At 41.0% G+C, this 21,360-nt stretch overlaps 1 protein-coding gene across 1 annotated transcript in view; it reads right to left on the reverse strand.

Moving 5' to 3' along the window:
- The window catches only part of CUNH11orf49 (chromosome unknown C11orf49 homolog), an 82,443-nt gene extending 63,510 nt beyond the window's left edge, over nucleotides 1–18,933 (reverse strand). The window contains exons 1-2 of the mRNA XM_042813738.1: nucleotides 18,858–18,933; nucleotides 8,789–8,891 (exon numbers count right to left, since the gene is read on the reverse strand). Coding sequence (XP_042669672.1) covers nucleotides 8,789–8,891; nucleotides 18,858–18,897 — 143 coding nt within the window. The 5' untranslated portion in view covers nucleotides 18,898–18,933. The remainder of the gene's footprint in view (nucleotides 1–8,788; nucleotides 8,892–18,857) is intronic.
- Between the last annotated feature and the right edge of the window lie 2,427 nt (nucleotides 18,934–21,360).

A 21,360-nucleotide genomic window follows, 5' to 3' on the forward strand; every position in this document is an offset into this window, starting at 1 on the left:
TAAGGATTAAACTATGACTCATTACTTGTAAATTCCTTGCAAAGTAAAAACATTACCATTAGTTTCCAAATTTTCTATGTTACTTTGCTTTTCTAAAGCTTCTATGTTCTACTGTATTTCCACTGCCATTTTCCATTGGCACATTCCAGGTGACAATTCCATGTTTCTAAAACAATTTTCTTCAAAACATTTACAGAAGCTGCAGGAAATCTAATCATTACAGCTGGTGACCAAGTATGAAAAGAGATTACTGCTTTATATACACATTGCAGATTGTATGCAAAAGACTGTAAATAGACCCAGTACATCTGCTGTGGGTAAGTCGCTATTTGTCTCAGATTTTCCCTCCCTATATATTCCAACACTGAGTGACTCAGTAAGCACAAATAAGCTGTTTTCCAGAATGATGGAGAAAGATGTTTGTCAAACAGCAATCTGCGCATTGAGTATCTGTTCAGCATTACATTGAGCTCAGTTCCAGAGCATTCCTCACTGGAAGACATACAACATAAGATTCTGACTGAAGGACCTTTCTGCTTCTGCAAGAATTCAAACTAAAGCGGAGCGGAGATTTGCAATCAGAAATGCCGAAACAGGGAAAAGGAAGTAACTGTCATATACCATGGATATAGGAAAAACAACTGATAGTTGGAGAAAAAAGAAAAAGAAAAGAGTCATCCAAAAAGGGACACGATGATCCCTATGAAATACTCAACTGATAAGTTATGGCAAAATAACCACAAAGAGCTCACACACAAGAGGCTCATGAAAGATGTTCTTAGGAGCTGCAATGACTTACATATCTCTTTTGTTGCACTGCCAAATGCAGACAGCTCAAGTGGACTGGTCAAGTATGAAAACTACATCACAAACAGGGTGTACCAAATAAAATCACTTCTGTTGCCTTCTAATCCAGATGAAAGTGACTAGTTTTCAGCATTCTACTGAAATTAACTTCCAGGGATCACGTATGCATGTTCAAATCTGTATTAGCAATATTTGTAACTACAATGAAAACACTGAAAATTTGAAAGCATAAACAGAATTATGAACTAAAAGCAGACAAAGGATAGTGCATTCAAACATAGCACAGAGAAAGAGCACAAACACCAGCCAACACAGATATGTGTAGCCCTAACACTCTTACAGTTTGCCAGGTTTCTGGGCTTCATCTTTTGAAAAATGTCAAGTGTTTGTTTTTCAGTGTTGGTAACACTTCCTATATGCAATTTCAATGATCACTGGAGGCACCTCAACTCTATGGCAACCATGTTGCCTTTCAGCATTCAGGGTTGTATGAAGGAATAGAGACACACCCAACTACACAGAAAGCTCTTCCATAAGGCAGCCAGCCCAATTCTCCTTCAGTTATTCTGACAAAGATTGCAAACATATAATTTCCATTACAGAAAGCAATAGGAACAAAGCAAGCAAAGACAGCATTGATACACAGTGAATAGATGCTTGAAGCATCATATTTGGACCACACTGCATACAGAACTTGCAGTTGTCTCTGTTCAAGCAGCAAGAGCATACTGCAGCTTGGCTATTTAGAAGTGGAGGCTTATCCATGGAGAACTGCCCTGTGCTGCCAAGATGCTGATATCAAGTGCTAGCATTTGTATGTTATGGCAAGTTCTCTAGGTTTTCCTGTCACCACAACAGTATTATACGTTTCCTGTGTGGAGTACATTACTGAATACCTCATTGAAAGTAAATATTGCCTCCTGCATTCAACTTGCTCTTCTAACTACAAACTTTATAAATTTGTCCTACTACCAAAAATTCTTCTTTGAGATTTTTCCCCTCTGTTTTCTTTGTAAGGGCTTAGATTCATCCAAGCATGTGCTCTCCTGTTAACTTCTCATGTATGCAGGGAGGGAAAAAATCAATACTTCTTCTAATATATTTGCAACATGCACAAACTACAGTGAGGATGAGTGTGTTATTCCTGTTAATATATGCATTTTTTTCCAGCAGTTTACTCAATAGCAGCCATCCCAATCAACATATTTGTCACGCTAGGACTTGTTGCAATGTTTGTTACAAAGAAACAACTATGGGAAAAGAAAGACTTTGCAGAACCTGCTGGCAAGATGAAGATATTAATGCTGTTTCTGCTATTAAAAAAAAAAAAAAAATAAGGCCTGTAATAAAGAATCAAACTACAGGCAATCCACAGGCTCTGCACAAAATTCATCTAATTTAAAATAACAAACAATCATACAAAATGTACACCCCTTACACTGCAAGCAGGTGGTACTGAAGTTTCATTTCTGCTATGGGCTGGAGAAACTTAGGTTACAAAGGAAAGGCTTTGCTATTTTGATACTTCTCTTCAGGGGCAAGATTGGAAAGCAACAAATGGACCTCAACGGAAAGGCTTTGTGTCCATTAGCCACACATCTGTAAGTATAGAGATAGATATGCAACTATTATAAGATCCCCAAAAGATTTACCACCAAACTCAGTCCCGCAAACGCACGTGTTCTCCAGAAATAGGCATTCAAAATGCCTCTCTGAGGAACTTATTCACGTTAACTGCAAAATCTCCTCAGAGTTGCTGGCATGAGCACTGTCTCTCAGAATGCACGTATTTATTCTCTCTCTACTGATAACTGCAGAGTAAAGGAGATGCAGACAGCACTCTTATGCAGTGTCATAGGGATCGAGAAATCTCAAGTAAGAGACAGTCAGGAGCCATCCAGCTCATAATCCCAGCTGAGATTCTCAGCCCAAAGAGCTCCTTCATGGCTGGGCCATTGACAGCAGCAAATTCATCCCTATCACATGGCTCACAGCAGTCTTGCACCAATTGTGATCATTTCGATTCTTTCTCTCCAAAGCAAAACAACTGCAGAAGTTCTGAAGTTCTGAAGAAGTACTGGAAGAACATGCAAAACATAATGTCTATTGCAAAAATAGTATTAGAGAGCATATCAACATGAGCTGTAAGTAGCTGAAAGAATTTTTGCTTCCTAGATGCAAGTTTCTCAAAAAAATAAAAAATAATAATAATAAAAAAATTCAAACGATGACACCCGATTAGGCTCCGTCTCTCAAAAAGGGAATACAGTACAACTTGTCAAAGCCCTAAGGACCTTCTCACTATTTCTGTTGTTTATGCCTCCACACTTCGTACAGCTGTAAATGTTCTACAGTGCTGGATGCTGTAAAGTACACGCAGTACAATATAATTTCTGTCTTGACAAGCTCATACTATCCTTGCAAACAAGACACAACAAGTTACAATGAAAAGAGGAAAGATACAGTGCAGATGACAGCAAGATGATGATGATAAGACCTGCATACACATAGATGAAAAAAAAAAAAAAAAAAAGAAAAAAAGTGGCTCTAAGATAGCTCTAAGAACCTCTCCTCTTTATAAGCAGATAATTCAGCTCATTTCCAGTTGTCATTCAGCATTGCCTTCAGTGAGTGGCTTATTTCTCACAGGCATCCCATCTGTCCCATTTCCGGCCCTTCCTTTCTGCCTCTTCCATTCCCCAAGGGTATAGAGACCATTTTAAACAAGAGGACATTGTTTCCCTTGCAGATTTCATCTAGGTATCACAACATAGAAGTACAAGACTAGACAAGCTGGTGTCACTGCTATTGCCAGATTAAGCCAAAAGAGCAGTATCACAGTAGCCCCTAAGGAGCAAGTTGAACAAACGGTCCCAGCCAATCTAAGGAGCAGGACAAAATGAGGTACCTTCTTTACTATAAGCTAATACTTCTCAAAACTTTCTATCCAATGACCTCGAGCTATACAGCGCTACCAATCCCGTTACTCTGCACTAAATAAAGTGTTCCCCTGTGTAAAATAGTGCTCTACACAGTGCAGACCTGCATTTTAAACTAAAAATCTATTCTAAAGGACCTAAATGCAGCATCTAACCACCATTCCCAATGAACAAGCACACTGTAGATAACTTATCAAAACTGTCATCAGAAAGCACACAAATGTGAACACGATCCAGCAGGGATACTTCAAGTCAGACTCAGATGAAAAACCCCTTACAGAAAAAGAGGATCTTGGACATCAATCAGTATGCACAAAGCTCAACGGAGGTAGCGATGCATCTGCAAGCAAACAGTAAGATGTCTTTCTCAATCATCCTGCAATTGGCACATGGACAGGAAAACATTTCGCCATAAACAAAGAAAAACAAGAAGTGTTCTGGGAGAGGTACATTAAAAACAAAAAACAACAACAAAAAAACACCACACCAAAACCTTTTAGAAGAGCATTGGACAGCGTAGGGTATCTACCTGCAAACTGGGAGAGAAAGTTTCAAGCAAACTACTACCATAGAAGAAAAAATACAAAAATTACTAATGGAAAGTCTTTTGGTCAAGGACAGTTTTTTGCTGTTTCTTCCAGCTAAAGTGAAATAAACACAGCTTCCCTTTAAGATCCCAGAAATTTTAAAGTAGGACACAACGCACATTCCCACTGAGTGATCAAATGCATTAGCACAGGGGCCCTCTTTTTCTTCAGTACAGGAACAATCAAGAAAACAGGATGATAAATAATGTATAGGAGGAACGTGTCCCTTTAAGATATGCTGGCGCAGAATTTAGGTTGGAAGAAGTAAAGCAGCATTAGTCTGTAATTACACAAAGGGCTTTCAAGAGTCTGCATTTCATGGAGATTCAAAAGCAAAGCAGAGATTTCTTGGGTTTGTAATGAACAAACACCAGTAGCATTTCAGCAAATCTATAAAATCCAAACCAGCCCTGAGAGAGGCACAATTTTACTCTTTTAGGTAAAAGATGCAGATTAATTGGCAGAAGGGTGACTGAGCCCATTCTTGTAAGAGTCAGGAGTGAGTCAGATGAGAGAAGCCTCAAAGAACTCCCAAGATTGAAAGCAGATGTCCACATGACTGGGACAAATGAACAACCAAATAAAGTGGGAGAAAAAAAGTATCCTTGAAGGCTAAAAATATTCTGGAAGGAGAGCTGTAAAGACAAGGGTCAGGCCTCTGCAATCAGCAATCTTAGTGCTCGGCTGTGGATAGCAGTGGAATACATAACTGGCTTCATTTCCTGAACAAGGAACAACTTATTGCCTGCAAAACACTTCCAGCTTGATCCATACATAGAGAGATGCATGATCACATAGTTTTTCAACTCCGAAATTTCACTCAGATAAGCTAAATCCCAACAAAACGAATCTTTTCTTAATGATCACCTACAAAATGGCTGTTATAACTGTATAATGTTTTCAAGTGACTCCCGGTAAGGCAGGGCACTGCAGTCCATGATAGAGACATGATAGGTAGCCACGAGCATCCTTCTGTGATGAATCCAGTCAGAAGGGTGCATGGACACTGCTATTGTACAGTGTACCATCTAAAATGAGTTAATACATAGAACCCATACTTGACACACAAACTTCTTCTCGGACATCAGGGGGAAATTCTTTACCCAGAGAGTGGTGAGATGCTGGAACAGGCATTCAGAGAGGTTGTGGATGCCCCGTCCTTGGAGGTGTTCAAGGCCAGGTTGGGCAGCCTGGTTTAGCATTAAACATGGAGGTTGGTGGCCCTGCATGTGGCAGGGGGGTTGGAGATTCATGATCCCTGAGGCCCCTTCCAACCCTGGCCATTCTGTGATTCTGTGACTCATTATCTTGGCAAAGCTACAAAACTTGTGTTACTTTATCCCATATTTTAAAAAAAGTTACTTCTGTGGGTCTACATGCTAGCTTGCTGAATTCTGGGCTTAGTCTCTAATTGTAAGTAAACACGAGCAAGGAATGAACAATATGAAAAATCAGACACCCCCAACAAGTCCCTTTATCTTAAATCCCAATAGCATGCTTCTAAATATGGGCATGCCGACCCTCTTTCATAGAATAACATGGGACAAGCAAAACATTGGAACAGTGCACACAAACCTTAGGAATCTCACAAGTTATCTTTGAGTATTAAGGTATTAAGATTAAAATACAAGTCGAGTTTGTTTGACAGAGCAGTACAAGCTGGTGAAGTTCTCAAAGCACAGCCTGAACACACACAGTCAGGCAGACAAGTACAATTTCACTGGGCAGTAAGAGCTTAAAACTAAGCTCTGGGAAAATTCCCGTTAGATCTAAGTCTATATTTGTGATCATTTATTCTTCATTTCAAATAAAGCTTCATACACTTCACATGCTAGGAGTTTCACAGCTCTCAGAATTACTAAGGCTGTTTGTGCTTTGGGTCTTGGACACAATGCCATCTGCTAAGTTCCACCCATATCACAAAAGGAAAAAATGAGTGAGCAGTTTTTTATTACTTGTGAAACAAACAAACAAATGTAGTTTATTCCCATCTTTCAGGAAATAAGATGCTCCGTGGAATTTTCAGTGTGAATGGAGCTGTTTTAGAAATTCACATATTTGAAAGTAACTGGGAAAAACATAAGTCCATCACACGGTTGTGCTCTATGCTCACAATTCTGTTTGTTAAAATGATCTTGAATTACTAATTCTTTCAGAAGCAGAACAAGAATAGGAAGTGAAAATGGTTATCAGGACATGATGAAGGAAGAAATACTGCAGAGAAGCAGTGTGGGCAGTTTCAAGTAAGCATGGAAGACTTATTTGACCACTATTTAACGTTTGAAGTATATATGCACAAAGGTTTAGAAAACATCCCGAGGTGTCAACTTGAAAGCAGATGTAAACCAAATCCAGTTTGGATAGATGGCTGAACAACAATTCCAACTGGGTATTATATAACCTTGCTTTCAATCCTGGTAAACAAACTTTGATGTGGGTGGAGGTCACTACAGTCATGCTCTTTATCATTAGGAACTTGTTTACTATTTGTTCAGCTGATTAATCTCAGTATTATTTCTGTGGAAAGTCACTTGCATCAGATGGAGCATCATGATTCCCAGTCATATCAAGTACACAAGATTGTATCTTTATTTGTCCCCAATAACTACTGCCAGAGATTAATTCTCTACAACCATCACTTAACAATGACTACTAGCACTGCAACTTGCTCACATCGTGCAAGTGCACTGTTTATTTATTTGTGCAATAAGACTTGCATTCCGGATACTATGCATTGATTTTTCTTTTTTAATCTTTATATCTTGGTATATCCCTACAGAAAGGGAATGCAGTTTGAGTTCAGGCTACTTTAAAGACAAAATCTTTATATACTTACCATATATATATGTGCATACATACATATATACATATAGGTACACATATACATACACATAAATATCCCTGTAAAACTCATGTAGTACCAAATATTTTATCTATTCTAAAATAGATTTTGAAGGTCTTTTAAAGTCAATTTTTACTCCAGTTATAGCTGCAGAGTAAGATTAACAGTAGAACAAGACAACCTCAGTTAGCTGTTTGATTCTTCTTAATTCTACACTTACACAGAAAAGTGTTGCATTTTGTAATTGGGAAAATACAAAGCTGAATTATCATGCTGAGTGCTTTAATTTCTTGCTCCCCTGCTACCTGCATAAGTCCTTAAAAATGAAAATAATTATTAGCACAGATAATCTTTTCTTACTGATTTGTTGAGAGCAAAATAGCTAAGGTAATACTAAAAACCATATTTCCTCATTACAATGCCATCTACCTCAAAGATCTGTTATATAAGCAGATGTAGCAAGATGGCCCATATCTTACTTCCTCTGCCAAGCATGGTCAAAACCACACTGGCCTCGAGCAGCTTGTTACTCTGTCTCAGTATAAAAATTTATTTAAAAAAAAAAAACAGCTTTAGGAATTTCCACTCAGATTTGCTGCATAATTTATTTTAGTTACTAATTTACCAGAGAGAATCTCAGATATCTCTAAGTTTAAAATATGCATGGTGCTGGAAATTGTAACCTAAGTTGTCCAGACAGCTCAAGTAGGAAGTTAGATCTCATCATACTTCAGTAAAAAACAAACAAAATAAACCAACAAGGCCCTGGTCAGCCTAGAAAGCTGCTCCTGTGCACTGAAATCCTCTTCCACAGCTGTAGTACAGAGATTTCTGTGAAATGCTCTGCACAGTCATTAGCCTCAAGAAAAAAATTAACAGGAAAAGAAGCAAAAGAAGCAAACAAGCAGATTTTCAAATGGGCATAAGAAGACAGACTGAAGCAAACCAACTGCAAGCACACCCATTACCAACAGATTTTTTAATGAAGTGGCCGGAAGACTTTTAAACACTGTGTAAGACATCAAGTTGGCAAAATATGCAGTCAAGTCAACATCAACAACACTGGAGATCAGTACACAGTTTCAACTCCCCCCACCAAAAACAGAAACAAAACCAACAACTTCCCAAATTAGTAGGAAAAGATTATCTGTGCTAATAATTATTTTCATTTTTAAGGACTTAGGCAGGTTGCGGGAGAGCGAGAGATATTCTATGAGAGCATTCAGCACGATAACAATTGCACAAGGAGACAAAACAGTTTGAATCCAAACAGAAAAAGAAAGAACAAGCACTGCTGAAACCAGAAACAATCCCTGCTTTTGAAAGTGGCTACTAGCTCTGATTAAGCCAAGCAGGGTTTGCTTTTCTATATGCTTTTAAAGGCTTCATTTCCCAAAGTGGCTGCTTGACATGAATGTAACAGGAGAGGTACCAAACTGAACGAAAACCCATGCACGTTTCTGAGACGTACTCAGGCAGCCCTTGGCTAACCCAGTGAAATCTAGCATTCACAACATAATCAGCATGTGTCCAGCTCCATTCTCCATGTACCCTGCCTGTTTCCAAAAGCCTCTCTCAGGCTGGCCCTATTGGCAGTGTCCTGATGTACTTACTATTCAGTGAAGAACCTGGCAATGCCATACTGACTAATATCTTCTCTGTTCTCCAGCAGCTGGCTCACTGCATCCTCCATGTACGTGAGGACATGCCTTTGAGCTGCAAATAAAAGACAGTAAGAGACAGAAATTAGAATACAAGGGGCCTGCAAAGCCCAGACCCAGACCAGCCTTGTTGGGGCCTTATAAAACAAGCCAATGAGCATTTGCTCCCTCATTTAGAGAGCAGAGGTTTTATTCCCCCAGATTCAGATAGCAGAACTCCTGACCTAAATCCTGCCGTCTCTCCTGGCTACACAGTTAGTCATTAACAGCATGGACCCTTTTTCAAATCCTTTGAGATTCTGCAAGTGAAGGAAGAAGAGACAGAGCTGTGAGACTGCTATACTGGAAAATGCTTATCCAAGAGGAATTCTTCATCTCTTCTGAGTCACAGCCATCTTTCATATATAAATCACCAATAGATCAGTGAGGCTGTTGTAGAGATGTAGGTGCTCCCTGCCCCTCCCTGCTTACCAAAGCCAAGTAGCTTTAAGCTTGTTCTGTAAAGTTTTTTTCCTAAAGGTGCACATAAAAGTACATCCCTTGCCACACAAGCATCAATGACTGGCCTTGGAGTGGCAGGTAGGGAACAAATCTCATTGCCAGGAGAGATTTCTACTGCTCAACAGTCAGTCCCAAGTAACTGCCTAGACCAAACCTGAGGAGGTTTCAGAAGAGGCAGATCTGCAAGTACCCAGCCACACTAGGAAGTCTTCTGAGTAAGACTACAAGACAAACCATTTTGCTGCTTATGCAGGGGGCAGACTGCAGAAATCAAGCATTTGCCAGGAAGGAAACAGTACAGATTTGCCACTGAGCGCCTTTGATGTTCTTGGCTGGAAATCAACTCGGAGGAACAAAGAGCTGAGTCTGGCGTGATGCACCAGCTAGCAAGCAGTAGACTTTCCAAACCTACAAGTTCAACAATCAGAAAACAAGTCACAACGAACCCAGGAAAATTGTTCCTAACCTGGAAAGCACACAAGCCCTGTTCCCAAAGCACACACCTCCATCCTAAACACGTATGGTACTGCACCTTTGCAAGTAGTGTCGTGTCCTAAAAAGAGCAGGAGAAAACCCTTAGGGGATATAGGAAAGGCGAAGGCTGTTCTTGCTCCTTGCCAATCTGTTCCAGACTTGGCAGCATCACTCCCCTCAACTAGCAACTGGCCAACCACAGACCCACATCAATATTCTTCAAACCATTTTAATTTGTGCTTAATATCCTGGTAGGCATCAAGCCTGTGCCACTTGATACACAACATGGAAGTCCCTTTCATCTTAGTGTGGGGCAGGTGGGCTTCAAGAGAGGCCCGGAAATGATTATTCCCAGTGGATACAGTGATTAAAAGTATATATGAACATTGATTGCTATCAGGGGATTTCTCTGACTAGAACACTTTTTAGGACAATGGTAAAATTGGTTAAGCACACCCTGGAAAACACCTTGCAGCTGATAGCAAAATGGTGAGCCAAAGGTTCAAAGATATTATCTGGCACTAAAAGATACAGGGCGTAGCTTTATTTAATTATTTTAATGCAAAGGAATAAATTTAATTTATGTGAGTGATTAAAGAAAAATAGTTCTGCGCACCTGTGTCCCCCGAGGGAGGAACGAGTTGTGCAGCTCAGTCACGGTCTTAAGATAACAGCAGCTGGGTAACTTTATTTCAGCCCATCCTTCTTCCCTCTTCATTATGTAGCCCATCTTGCACCCAGAAACATCTTCCCAGGCCCCTCTAGAGCTGTCAGCAGTACCAGATTAAGACAGGAAACCACAGTAGCAAAGAGGCTTCCACTTCTCTTAGTCCACAATATGTTCCTACTCAGCTGCAAAACCATTTTCTAAACTTTGTGGGGATGTATACACTCCCTGTTGTGGAAGAGCCTCTATCAGTGAAACACATATTTTTGTTATTCCACTTCTTTAGAGTCGTTAACCTCTCCCCTAAAAGCCTAAAGGAGTAAACAGGCATGGTCCCCACAGTGCTACATATCGCAGTAAGACTGACCTCTCTAACAAATACCTTTGAGTCTGCTCGTGGAGAATAAATTAACATTCAACACAGAATTTCAGACATTTCTGACGACCTTAAAATTGTACACAAATATCTATGGGTCACTGATGAATACTGTCACTGAAAAATGGATATTCGTTAAACTTTTTGTTGCATGGTCTCAGGATCCTGGCAAAGATTGTCTCTCCTTATTTCCCAAAAGGCACATAGGGAAGTGGGGGAGGGAAGAAGACGATGAGCAGGGAAGCTAAAAACAAAATAACACTTGCAATCTACTTAAGAATCCTCTCTCCTTGACTCTTCAACTGCTGTGCTGTTTCCCAGGTAGCATAGTTCACACTGCCAAATCAAAACCCTGCTCTGGCTTCCTGTTTTCTGGCTGCCGAGTTGCACAGAGTGGTTCAAGCAGTATGTTTTGTAGCCCAACCAACTCTATCCTACACAGAAAAGCCATAGAAAAAATTAATTTATGGGCAGGTTCTAGCAGGCCAGAGAGACAAAATGAAATGCCAAGGGTCTAGTTATAGCAAAACATTAGTGGCATAATTTATATAAAGGGTACTTTCCATAACAAACATTGGAACCATATGGCAACGTTACCTATTTATGTAAGTGCAAAGTTAAAAATTCACAGGGTCCAATGCAAAATAAACATGATTATTCATAGGTTTTCATTCTGTTTCAAACTCTTTGAAAATTCAGGGAGTTAATGTTGTATTGGTACAGATGCGGCTCCTATTTTTTAGGCCAATTTGGCAATAAAGCAACAAGTCCAAATCAGAATGGAAAGCTCAGATGCTCACAAAATGCTACAATTACAACCCGACCTCTCTATTCATTGTCCTTCAGATAGAATTCCAGTTTACTGCAGCTTCCACACACATTATCCTCATCATTTACTGCTTCTGGCTTATTCCACCTATGGCTCTCCTCCCTGCTCACACAAAATCCTCCAAGCAAATGGACCATGCAACTCCTTTACTAAACTCAAAATCCAATGCTACTACCCCAAAATGCAACCAAGCGTGCCTGCCACACATATTCAGTAGGTACCCCTTCTTGTTGTCAGACCTAAAACCTGCCAGGCACCTCTCACAGAAAGAACAGCATGAAGTAGAGAGAACAATCTTCTGGCAGCCAATGACATGATGCTAAGTAAGTTTCTTTTCACAGAGTAGCTTAACTCTTATCATGAAACCTCTAGCGGTGACATTACACCTAGAGTCTGCACAAGTGATTGCAATACATACAACATAGCACTCTCAAAGTCAGCTGCCACAGCACTTGAGAGAATGGCACTGATGGCATTGCCACTCTGTCACACACCAACATCCCACCGTCACTCACTCGCTCAAGGTTCAAAGTGCATTTTGGAATTACTGCCCTTTGGCTCAAAACCAAATTCAAGGTTGAATGCTGGCTGTTCAATTCAAGCAAGGCCTGATCGGGTCATCCAAGTTTCCTCCGGCTTACAAGTAAAAGGCAGACAAAGAAATACATCCACACTCTGTTCACAATCCCTACATTCTCCATTACAATAGTTTACACAACCCCAAGTGATTCCTTTTAATTGTAACTGTATCAAATTATTTTTACATTTGTATTTAAAATAGTAAAAACAGTGCTTTTATAAGCCAATGAATGACTTGTTTCTTCTTACAAGAACAAACAGTTCTGGTAATTTGTAGATTCGACCAAAAATATTCTAAGAACAAGCACTGATATTTGAGGAAAGTCTTGAAGGAAAAGGAAAATACTACTGCGTGAAACAGAATGTATGCACTGACATTCTCTAAGTCAGAAATTCAGGAGGAGGAAGGAAAGTACATGCCACCTTTAAGTAACAATATTGCATATTTGTAAGTTTTTTATTACCAGCAGCGCTCAGAGGCAGTGAGGATTAAGACCTTACATGTGCTGTAGTGCCATGCCCTTGAGTTGCACAATGTCCCTTCCAACACACAATGGCAATGTGATGGAGTTAACCACTCTGCTTTTGCATATTAGTTACCTGGCTTTGCAACTTCGGTACACGTCCTTAAGGTTATGTTAATAAGAAGCTTCTCTTTCCAAGAAATGTGCCTTTTTTAAGTGGCCAATAAAACTATCCAACAAAAACAAAACAACAAAAAAAAACCCCTCACCCTAAAGATCAATACACCAGCAGAAAAAAGACTGGAATAAACTTATACAGGATGGTAAAATACACATCGGCACAGGTCAACAGGTATGCTCTGTTTAAAGCAGCAGCAGAACCACAGCCTGGAGCAGAGGTTGAGTCTTATTTATCAAATCATCAAATCAGGTAGCTACATTATTGCTCAACTTGCCATGAGAGATGCCTTCTAATGGATCACAAGCTCTCTACCAGAGCAATATCTACTGTGTGCATGAGTGTTTTTTGTTGGCTGCTTCATTCCTGGCATAACGGAATGTTTTGAAAAATCAGGAGTGGGAATTCCTGGATAATGAGACTGATTTTTATTAATTATCCTCCTCCTCCTCAGCTACACAACATTAAAGTTTGCTTGTATGTGAAGTGCTCAAAATACACAGTTTGATGCAATTACCATTATAATTCATTTTAGTTATCAGAATTCCAAGAGCATTACAAGATTTAATGTACATGAAATATTTTTGGTGCTTTTAAATCTCTGCTAGTTTGTACGCTCCTAAATAACTTCCAGAATTTATTCTCAATCAGGGCTTAATTAAGAGCCCCACTGTATTAAAGCACATTAGAAAGAGACAACTACAGTAACATAAAAACATTTATAGCTAATATTATGTGAGCAATAATAACGCGTATAAACTGCAAAACCAGACCAGCATCAGCTCCAAGAGACTTTTCAGCACTGATGATCTTCAGGATGCTCTTTTTCACGTCTTCAGGTATCCCCAAGGAATGGACTTAGCAAGAGAAGTATGTAAATAAAACCAACCAACCTAAGAGCTATATCACTGTACAGCTATAGTTCTTCACAGCTTTGCACAGCTTGGCAGTATAATTTCCTTAACCCTAACAAACAAGATTAAAGGACAGAACGTGTAGCAAAATGGAAGTAGAGCTGGCCATACCAGAGATAACGCTATGATATGAGCGAAACATGAATGCATGCTGAATGGCAGCACAACACATCGTAGTCCGTATATTCACAGACTCAAAATCACTTTCAACAAAAAAATTGAGAAATGGTTCCTTCTGTAATTTTGTTGTGGCCGTAACTGAATATTTCTTTCAAAAAATTAATCAGACATTAATAACAAACCATGACATTATAGTCTTTCACTGCGCAAGCGTCCTGAGACCCCACAGAGATTGCCTTCATTGTTCAAGTCCCGCCAGCAACTACCTCCTGCAAGATGCAGTGCAGATGGGAGGCATCACCACCCCTTCGATGCATAATTGTTGAGCTTTTTTCCCCTAAAAAATAAATCAGTCTGAATTTATTCAGCATGTTATTAACACTGTGGAATTAATGACCATTCTGGCTTGTTACAAGGACATTAGACAGCTTTTGACAGGCTCCCTATCAAAGCATACTCAAACACACAGGCCTCTATACTCTCCAGTTCTGAAAATCTACCTCACCTGGGATCAGATTCCATGTGATATCAAGCTAAGGTAGATGTCCTGTAGTACAACAGCAGGTTTGGTTTGAAGCTGCAATCTTTTGGAGAAAGTGTGATACTGAATCTAAGAAGATTCAGACTTATCATCCATACAAGCAAACTTTAATGCATCAGCAGGGAAGTCATTCATCCTCCACGTCATAGCTTTCCCATTTATACAAAAGAGTAAGAAAGGGAAAAGGAAAAGGCTTTCTCTTTTTAGACCACAACATCTCGTAGATGAAGTGCTCCACAGAAGCCTGGCAAATGTCTCAACTATGAAGAGACTCAACATTTCTCATGATGCCTAGATAGAAGTGTAGCTGTATGGGAACAGATGAATTACAGCCTGAACCACTGATTGAGCACCTGGGGAAAGGCCCTGGAAGCACAGGTGAAGGCAATTCAGCTGTGTGAACAAAGGGCTGGAGCCTGGCTGCACCTCTCTTAGATCTCATTTAAGGGCTGAGTACCACTAGGGAAGGATCTCTGATTGGAGATCCCTCCCTTGTGGAATCTTTTCTACAAGCCTAGATCTTTAGAGCTAGGTGAGCACCTTTCCTTTTCCTGTGAAACACCTTTCTATCCATACTGGTCCCTTTGCTGTTATGTTCCTGTAATGTCCTTCCAGTGCACTAATCTTTCCAATTAGCCAATTTTCCAGTAGCCTAAACATTGAATGTGATGGCAAAGAAAATCATAAGATCATAGAATCTTTATAGCTGGAAAGGTTGAGTTTAAAAGCTACCCATTCCAACACCAGAGAACAGGAAACCTACAGTTAGATCATACTGCTTAGAGCCTCACACTGCATTCCAGGTGAGGTCTCGTCAGTGCAGAGCAGAGGAGCAGGATCACCTTCCTCCACCTGCTGGCTATGCTTCTTTTGATACAGCCCAGGATACTGTTGGCTTTCTGTGCTGTAAGCACACGTCGTTGGCTTATGTCCAGCTTGCCATCCACCAGTACTCTCAAGCCGTTTTCAGCAAAACTGTATTCAAATCCTTTCACTCTGAGCTTGTAGTAATAGTGCAGATTGCCAGGACCCAGGTGCATGACCTTGCACTTGGATTTGTTGAACCTCATAAGGTTCATTTGGGCCCACTGCTCCAGCCTGTCTGGGGCTCTCTGAATGGCATCCCATCCCTTGTGTCACCCACAAACTTGTTGCGGGTGCACTTGGACTTTCTAACTCAGTATTTCTGTCCAGCAGAAGAGTAAACCCCAGTTCTGTGCAAGGTTGCTGCATAACTGAAGTACTTTGCTGGAAGCTATTCTTGGCTTTGTAAAAAGTGAATGAGTTCTTTCAACTCGTTAAGCCTAAGAGAGATGAGGAAAACAGGACTGGCACTTGATAGCCCCATGCCTTACCAATAAGGTACTTCCTTAATGGCGTATTTGTGTTCTTACATGTCTTATGCTGGCAAAGGAAGAAAAAAAAAACAACATCCTGGAGTTGGGGAGTGCAAAGAAGGAGACCCCAGAGGAAAACTTCAGAAATTTGTGATAATCTTCAGCATTTTCTTTTTAATGGAGAAGATGGGGAAATCTACAATTTGAAGTTTCAGAAGACAGCTGCATGAGTAGAACAATAAACTGAATGCTCTGAGTCTGTTATAAATAATGGAGCAATCACCACTTATTAAACCATAATGAGGAAGGCATGGAAAAGTGTCCCAAATAAGCTTTACTTTGCCTACTGTCATTCTAGTCTCATTCATCAAACGTAAAACACATTTTCATCACTATCCCCAAACACTATTGTTTACTCAGTGAAAATACTGTTTTAAATATCTTCCTTGCTGCAGCTTCTTCCCCACAGCCTTCCTGCCATCTTCGCAGACTTCATCTCCTTTCCTATTCACCGAATTCTGGTTGTCTCTGTTCTTCTACCTATTGTCTCACAGTCACTATGGCATGAGATTTGCATTTCCCAGGAACTTCTCTGTATCAAAAATTTGCATTTATTCTTCATCTTGAGTGAATGCCTGATTCATTTTTTTTCATTTTTATTTTAACTCACAACTGCTTCTACTTCCCTTATGCGTGTATTGTCCTCCTAGCATCCAAACTGGGCACAAAAAAGACCCTTACAAACGGGAGGGGGGGGAGGGGGGGAAGATAAATACCTTAAGTAGCACAAAATGCTACTTTGGCCACTCAGTTCATTTGGCCTGTTTTGGGCCTTGAGAAAGGAAAAGGGAGAGAAGAGGCTAGGTGAAGCTTTCTCATTCCAGATCAGGAGAGAAAAGGGTGCCATCCAACCTAGGAGACTCAAAAAATATCTTCTGTGGCAGCCTGGGGCAACAACTTCAGAATGAAATTATAGAATGTGAAACTTTTTTAAAATCACAATTGCTTACAACCCTACAACAGACAACAATATTAACAAGACTTAGAGGTACAGAAGAGGACAAATCCAAATAACAGTAATTTCAGAATGCCAGGGCAATGTAGAAAATGAAAAAGTATCTTATGAACACACTACTTATTGATTTCCTACTATGAAGACAGAATTCATTCCATAGGATCTGTGAGCAGCCTCATGAGGACAATAATAATAATAATAATAATCCTGATCACATTTACAGCCAGTGAAAATATCCCAGCGTAGCAAACGCTTTCTAACAGAGGATAGATTGCAACTTAAACAGAAGGACACCCTCCCTACATGATCAACCAAACAAGCTCTTAGACAATTGCTTCTCAATCTGAATACAATCAATCACAGAGTCCTTAAAGTTGGAAGGGATCTTTAAATGTCATCTAGTCCAACACCCTTGCAATGAACAGGGGCATGCACAGCTAAATCAGGTTACCCACATAGTTGTATGAGTCTTTTCTTAATCCAAACATTAGAATAATTTAGGTGTCTCAAAAAAAAAAAAAAAAAAAAAAAAAAAAAAAGTGATAGATCAGGAAATAGAGAGTGAAGGAGACATTTCATTTTAATAGAGCTGCTTGCACAACATTGCACACATCTCCAAAGTCATGCTTCTCCTAAGCTTTAGGCATAAAACAGAAAATTGGTTATTTCTTATAAGAATTACAAAAATTGGTAGTCTGCTTCCTAGCTTGTTTTGGCTGTTTCAATCCTAACTGACAAGTTTCACACAAGTAAGAGTTAAGCACCTATTTCATTAAAAACAATTAAATGAGCCCAAAACCAAGTTGGCTTGTTACAGAAAGAAAAAAAGAAATTTTGCAAGTTTCAGCCTAGAGCAATTCTGTGGAAAAGTTATGAGTGTCTCCATTAATGCGTAGGCTGAAAATGCTGATGTAGTATAACAGAGTGACACACAATTGAAGGGTGTATCTAAATGGCATGCTGAAATATTGTTCTCGAATACCTGAATTAATGCCAAAGTTAAAATCCATAATTCTCTCAAGAATCACCCTGTGCAGAGAGCTAAAACTCCTATTTCCTGCCTCGAGTTTCTGTAGCACAGAACAGCAGTGTGGTTATGTAGGCATGTACAAAGCACCTACTAGCAGTCTAGTAGCAAAAGTGCAGAGGTTCTACTCCAAGAGGATGTAGATCACCCCTCTGCTTAAACTTTTCAGCCCTTTTATTGCTGTGGGGCATTCTGGATCCTGACTCATTGATCCTAATGCTGGGCTGGAGAAACAGCTGCTTCAGCCTTCCCTTGCAACAGTAGCTTTCCATTTACTAGAAGCCACCAGGTTTCTCTAGCTCTGACTTACCAGAGACAGCAAAACCATGCTGAAACACGTATCGCAAACCAACATGCACCATTTTTTACCTTTCCTTATACAACAAAGCCACAGCAAATTAAGCATACTTTAATAACAGTTATTAGCAAACAGCCTCTCGGGCCTAGAAGGTAATGGCTGAAGAGTCTCACTTCAAAAACACTGATTTGAACACACTCCAAATGCTCACAGCTTGCAGTTCATCTCCTCTTTAGCAATTAAGTGACGTCACATTGATTTCTTTCCTTCATAATTATCTTTCACTTGACACAATAGCACCTCATCATTTCGCCCTTTAGTTCACTGGAAGGCGTAGCAAAGGGATGCAGCCCACAGGGGAGCGGCTGCTTTGTAAGATCAAAGGTTTTTATCTTATGTGGCGTAAAGAGATCAGCGGGAAACAATACCTTTATTTCAGAGAAAAAGCCCACCTTCCGACCCCCTCGCAGCCGAAGAGCAGCACCCGTTCTGACGCTCTCCTCAGGCCATCAGTTGAGACAGCAGCCCCCTCAGGGAGACCCTGCCCGGCGGTGCCGCTCCCCGGCCGAGCTGAGGCCGGGCACCGAGCTCCCCCCACCCGCTCCGCCACGACGCGGCCCTGATGCCGGCACGCTGCTCGCCCCATCGAGCCCTTCTGACGCCGGACGGCAGCCGGGGGCCTGGGCTGCCCCGCTCCTCACCTAGGTACTCGGGCCCGGGCAGCCGCTCGGGGCTCAGCATCCTGCTGCCGCCGCCGCCGCCGCCGCCTCCTCCGGGCTTCCGTCCGTTTCCAAGGCGCCTGACGCTCCCGGCTCCCAGGCCCGGCGTTGCTCCTCCGCTCTCCCCGGCTGGGAACGCGCCCTCACGCCGCCGGGGTTCCGGCCCCAAAGCTGCACCGCGGAGCCGGGCGCGGCCAGCCTCGACGCGAGGCTGCGAGAGGCGGGAATGGAGAGACCTCGAGGGAAGGGTCTGCGGAGGAGCGGGGCATCCTGGTCCTGAGGAGGGATCCCCGGCAGATGTGACGGCCTGGCATTGAGGGAGGGTGTGAGTGACGGCGTGGGTTGTGCGCTCCAAGGCTGGGCGACTCAACAGAGGGAAAAGGGCTGAAGAGACAAAGCGACATAAAGAGAAAAGTAAGGCTTTGGCGATAAAGATATGGAAGGGTATTGTGTAACAACTTTATCCCGGAGAGCAGGGCCAGCAGTGACAAAGCAGGCCCCGTGCAGTTACATGGGTCTTGTCAGTAATGCTCACTCTGCTCCTGTGTTTGTTTTGCAACCCTGGTGCTCTAGAGAGGAAGGAATGGGGAGCATCAGGCATTGCCCGTTGTTCACAGGAAAGTGGGAAGTAGCAGAAGGTCCTGAGCTACTTCCTTCTGCTCATTCTGCTTATCTGGGAATTTCTCAGGGAATGGCCCTTTTCCAAGCAGATACCTTTCCACAACAGGACCCGGCCCTGCTGAGTGCCCCTTCCCCAGAAGCTGGTGGGGCCAAAATATCCGAAAACTTTTGGAATTTCTCACATCAGCAATAGAAAAATCCCAACCCAGGGCGTAAACCCAGAAATTCCAAATGAGGGACTGGGAACTGTTGTGTGTTTTTAGTGACAAATACAAAGCAACAGAAATTAAGTAAAATGCTTAGATATCATTGTGGTTTAACCCAACGGATGGTTGAGTACCATGCGGTCGTTTGCACACTTCCCCCTTTCCCAATGGAATGGGAGAGAGAAGAGGGGAAAAAAAACCCTAAAACCTGCAGGTTGAGGTAGAACTATTTACTAAGACAGAGGAAAGGAAAAGGATAATTGTTATGACTATATGTATGTATGTATGTACATATAAATATATGAATGTATATAACAAGTGATACACAAGAAATTGCTCACCACGTCCCAACCAAAGCCCAGCTAGCCCTTCATGCAGTGCAAAAGCACGAGATGAACTCCCATCCCTTCAAAACTCCTTCTGCATGACATCATATGTTATAGAATATCTCTTGGGCCAGTTTAAGTCACGTCTTAATCCTATTCCCTCCTAGCTCCTTGAGCTCTCTTCTCTGAGAATGGCCTTGGCTCTGTACAACACTGTTTAGCAGCAACATCACGTAAACATCACCATGTTATCAACATTGTTTTTATCCTAAAACAAAAAATATAGAATCATTCCAGACACTCTTAAGAAAAAAGTTCCATGCCAGCTAAGAGAGATGTGCACACAGCCTGCTTTTACTGCTGCTTTTTACTCGAGGGGAAAAGCTGAATGTTGCTGTTGGAAACTCATCTTCAACCTCTACTCACAGTCAAAACCATAGATAAAGAAGAGCAATTAGGATGTTATAGCCAACCTATTTACATTCCTTCCACCAGACTGACTGGGTCACTCTGTTCTCTTTGTCTTGCTCTGTCTTTAAATTAATACGTATTAGATATAAATATTTAAAAGATGAGTAGTGAGAATAACATAGGAAACAATGAAATACTTTAGTGTGAAGAGTGATCAGATAGAAAATAAGACTGTGTTAAAAAGAGCAGGTATAACATAGAAAATGACAACATTATCTAAAAGGGTTTGTGATAAAATACAGTTCATTTAAAAACTTCTCCATATCCAGTTTTGCAGTTTGTGCATTCAGGTCAGTGTATTTAAAGGCCATAAATCTGAAGAAGGGAGATTGTTGATACCAGATAAAATCAGATTGTAGAACATATTGATGCAGAATATTCTTGAGACCATGAATTCACCAGAAGGGAAGTAGATGTTTTCACACAGAATGAGCGTAGCAGAAATGCTAAGTCACAGTTTGAACCAGTGATTGAACACCTGGGGGGAAAGCAGGGCCAACCCAGGGGAGCTCAGCTGCATGTGATGCACCTGAGTGCTGGGAAGGGCTGGAGCCAGGATCCACCCATTCCCAGACCTCACTTAAGGGTTGGCAGTGAAGGTGAGTGGATCTTGTTGGAGATCCCTTTGTGGCTGAGGCCTTGTAAAGATAAGTACCTTTTTTTGTTTAATTCTGTAACCATGGCTGCTGCACTTAGGTTTATCCTTATTTGCTGCTACTTAGGACTTTGCTGTCTTGCTATTACTGCTGTGTATTTTATTGCATTATAGTATTGTAATGAGAAAATACAAAGTTATGTTATTACCTATAAAGGCATAGCAAAAAAATATCACAATGTGTGGTAGGATTGTGATCCATCATA

Source organism: Centrocercus urophasianus, unplaced genomic scaffold, assembly GCF_019232065.1.
Source record: "Centrocercus urophasianus isolate 14NV4802_14NV808 unplaced genomic scaffold, USGS_Curo_1.0 seq_14, whole genome shotgun sequence".
NCBI lineage: Eukaryota > Metazoa > Chordata > Aves > Galliformes > Phasianidae > Centrocercus > Centrocercus urophasianus.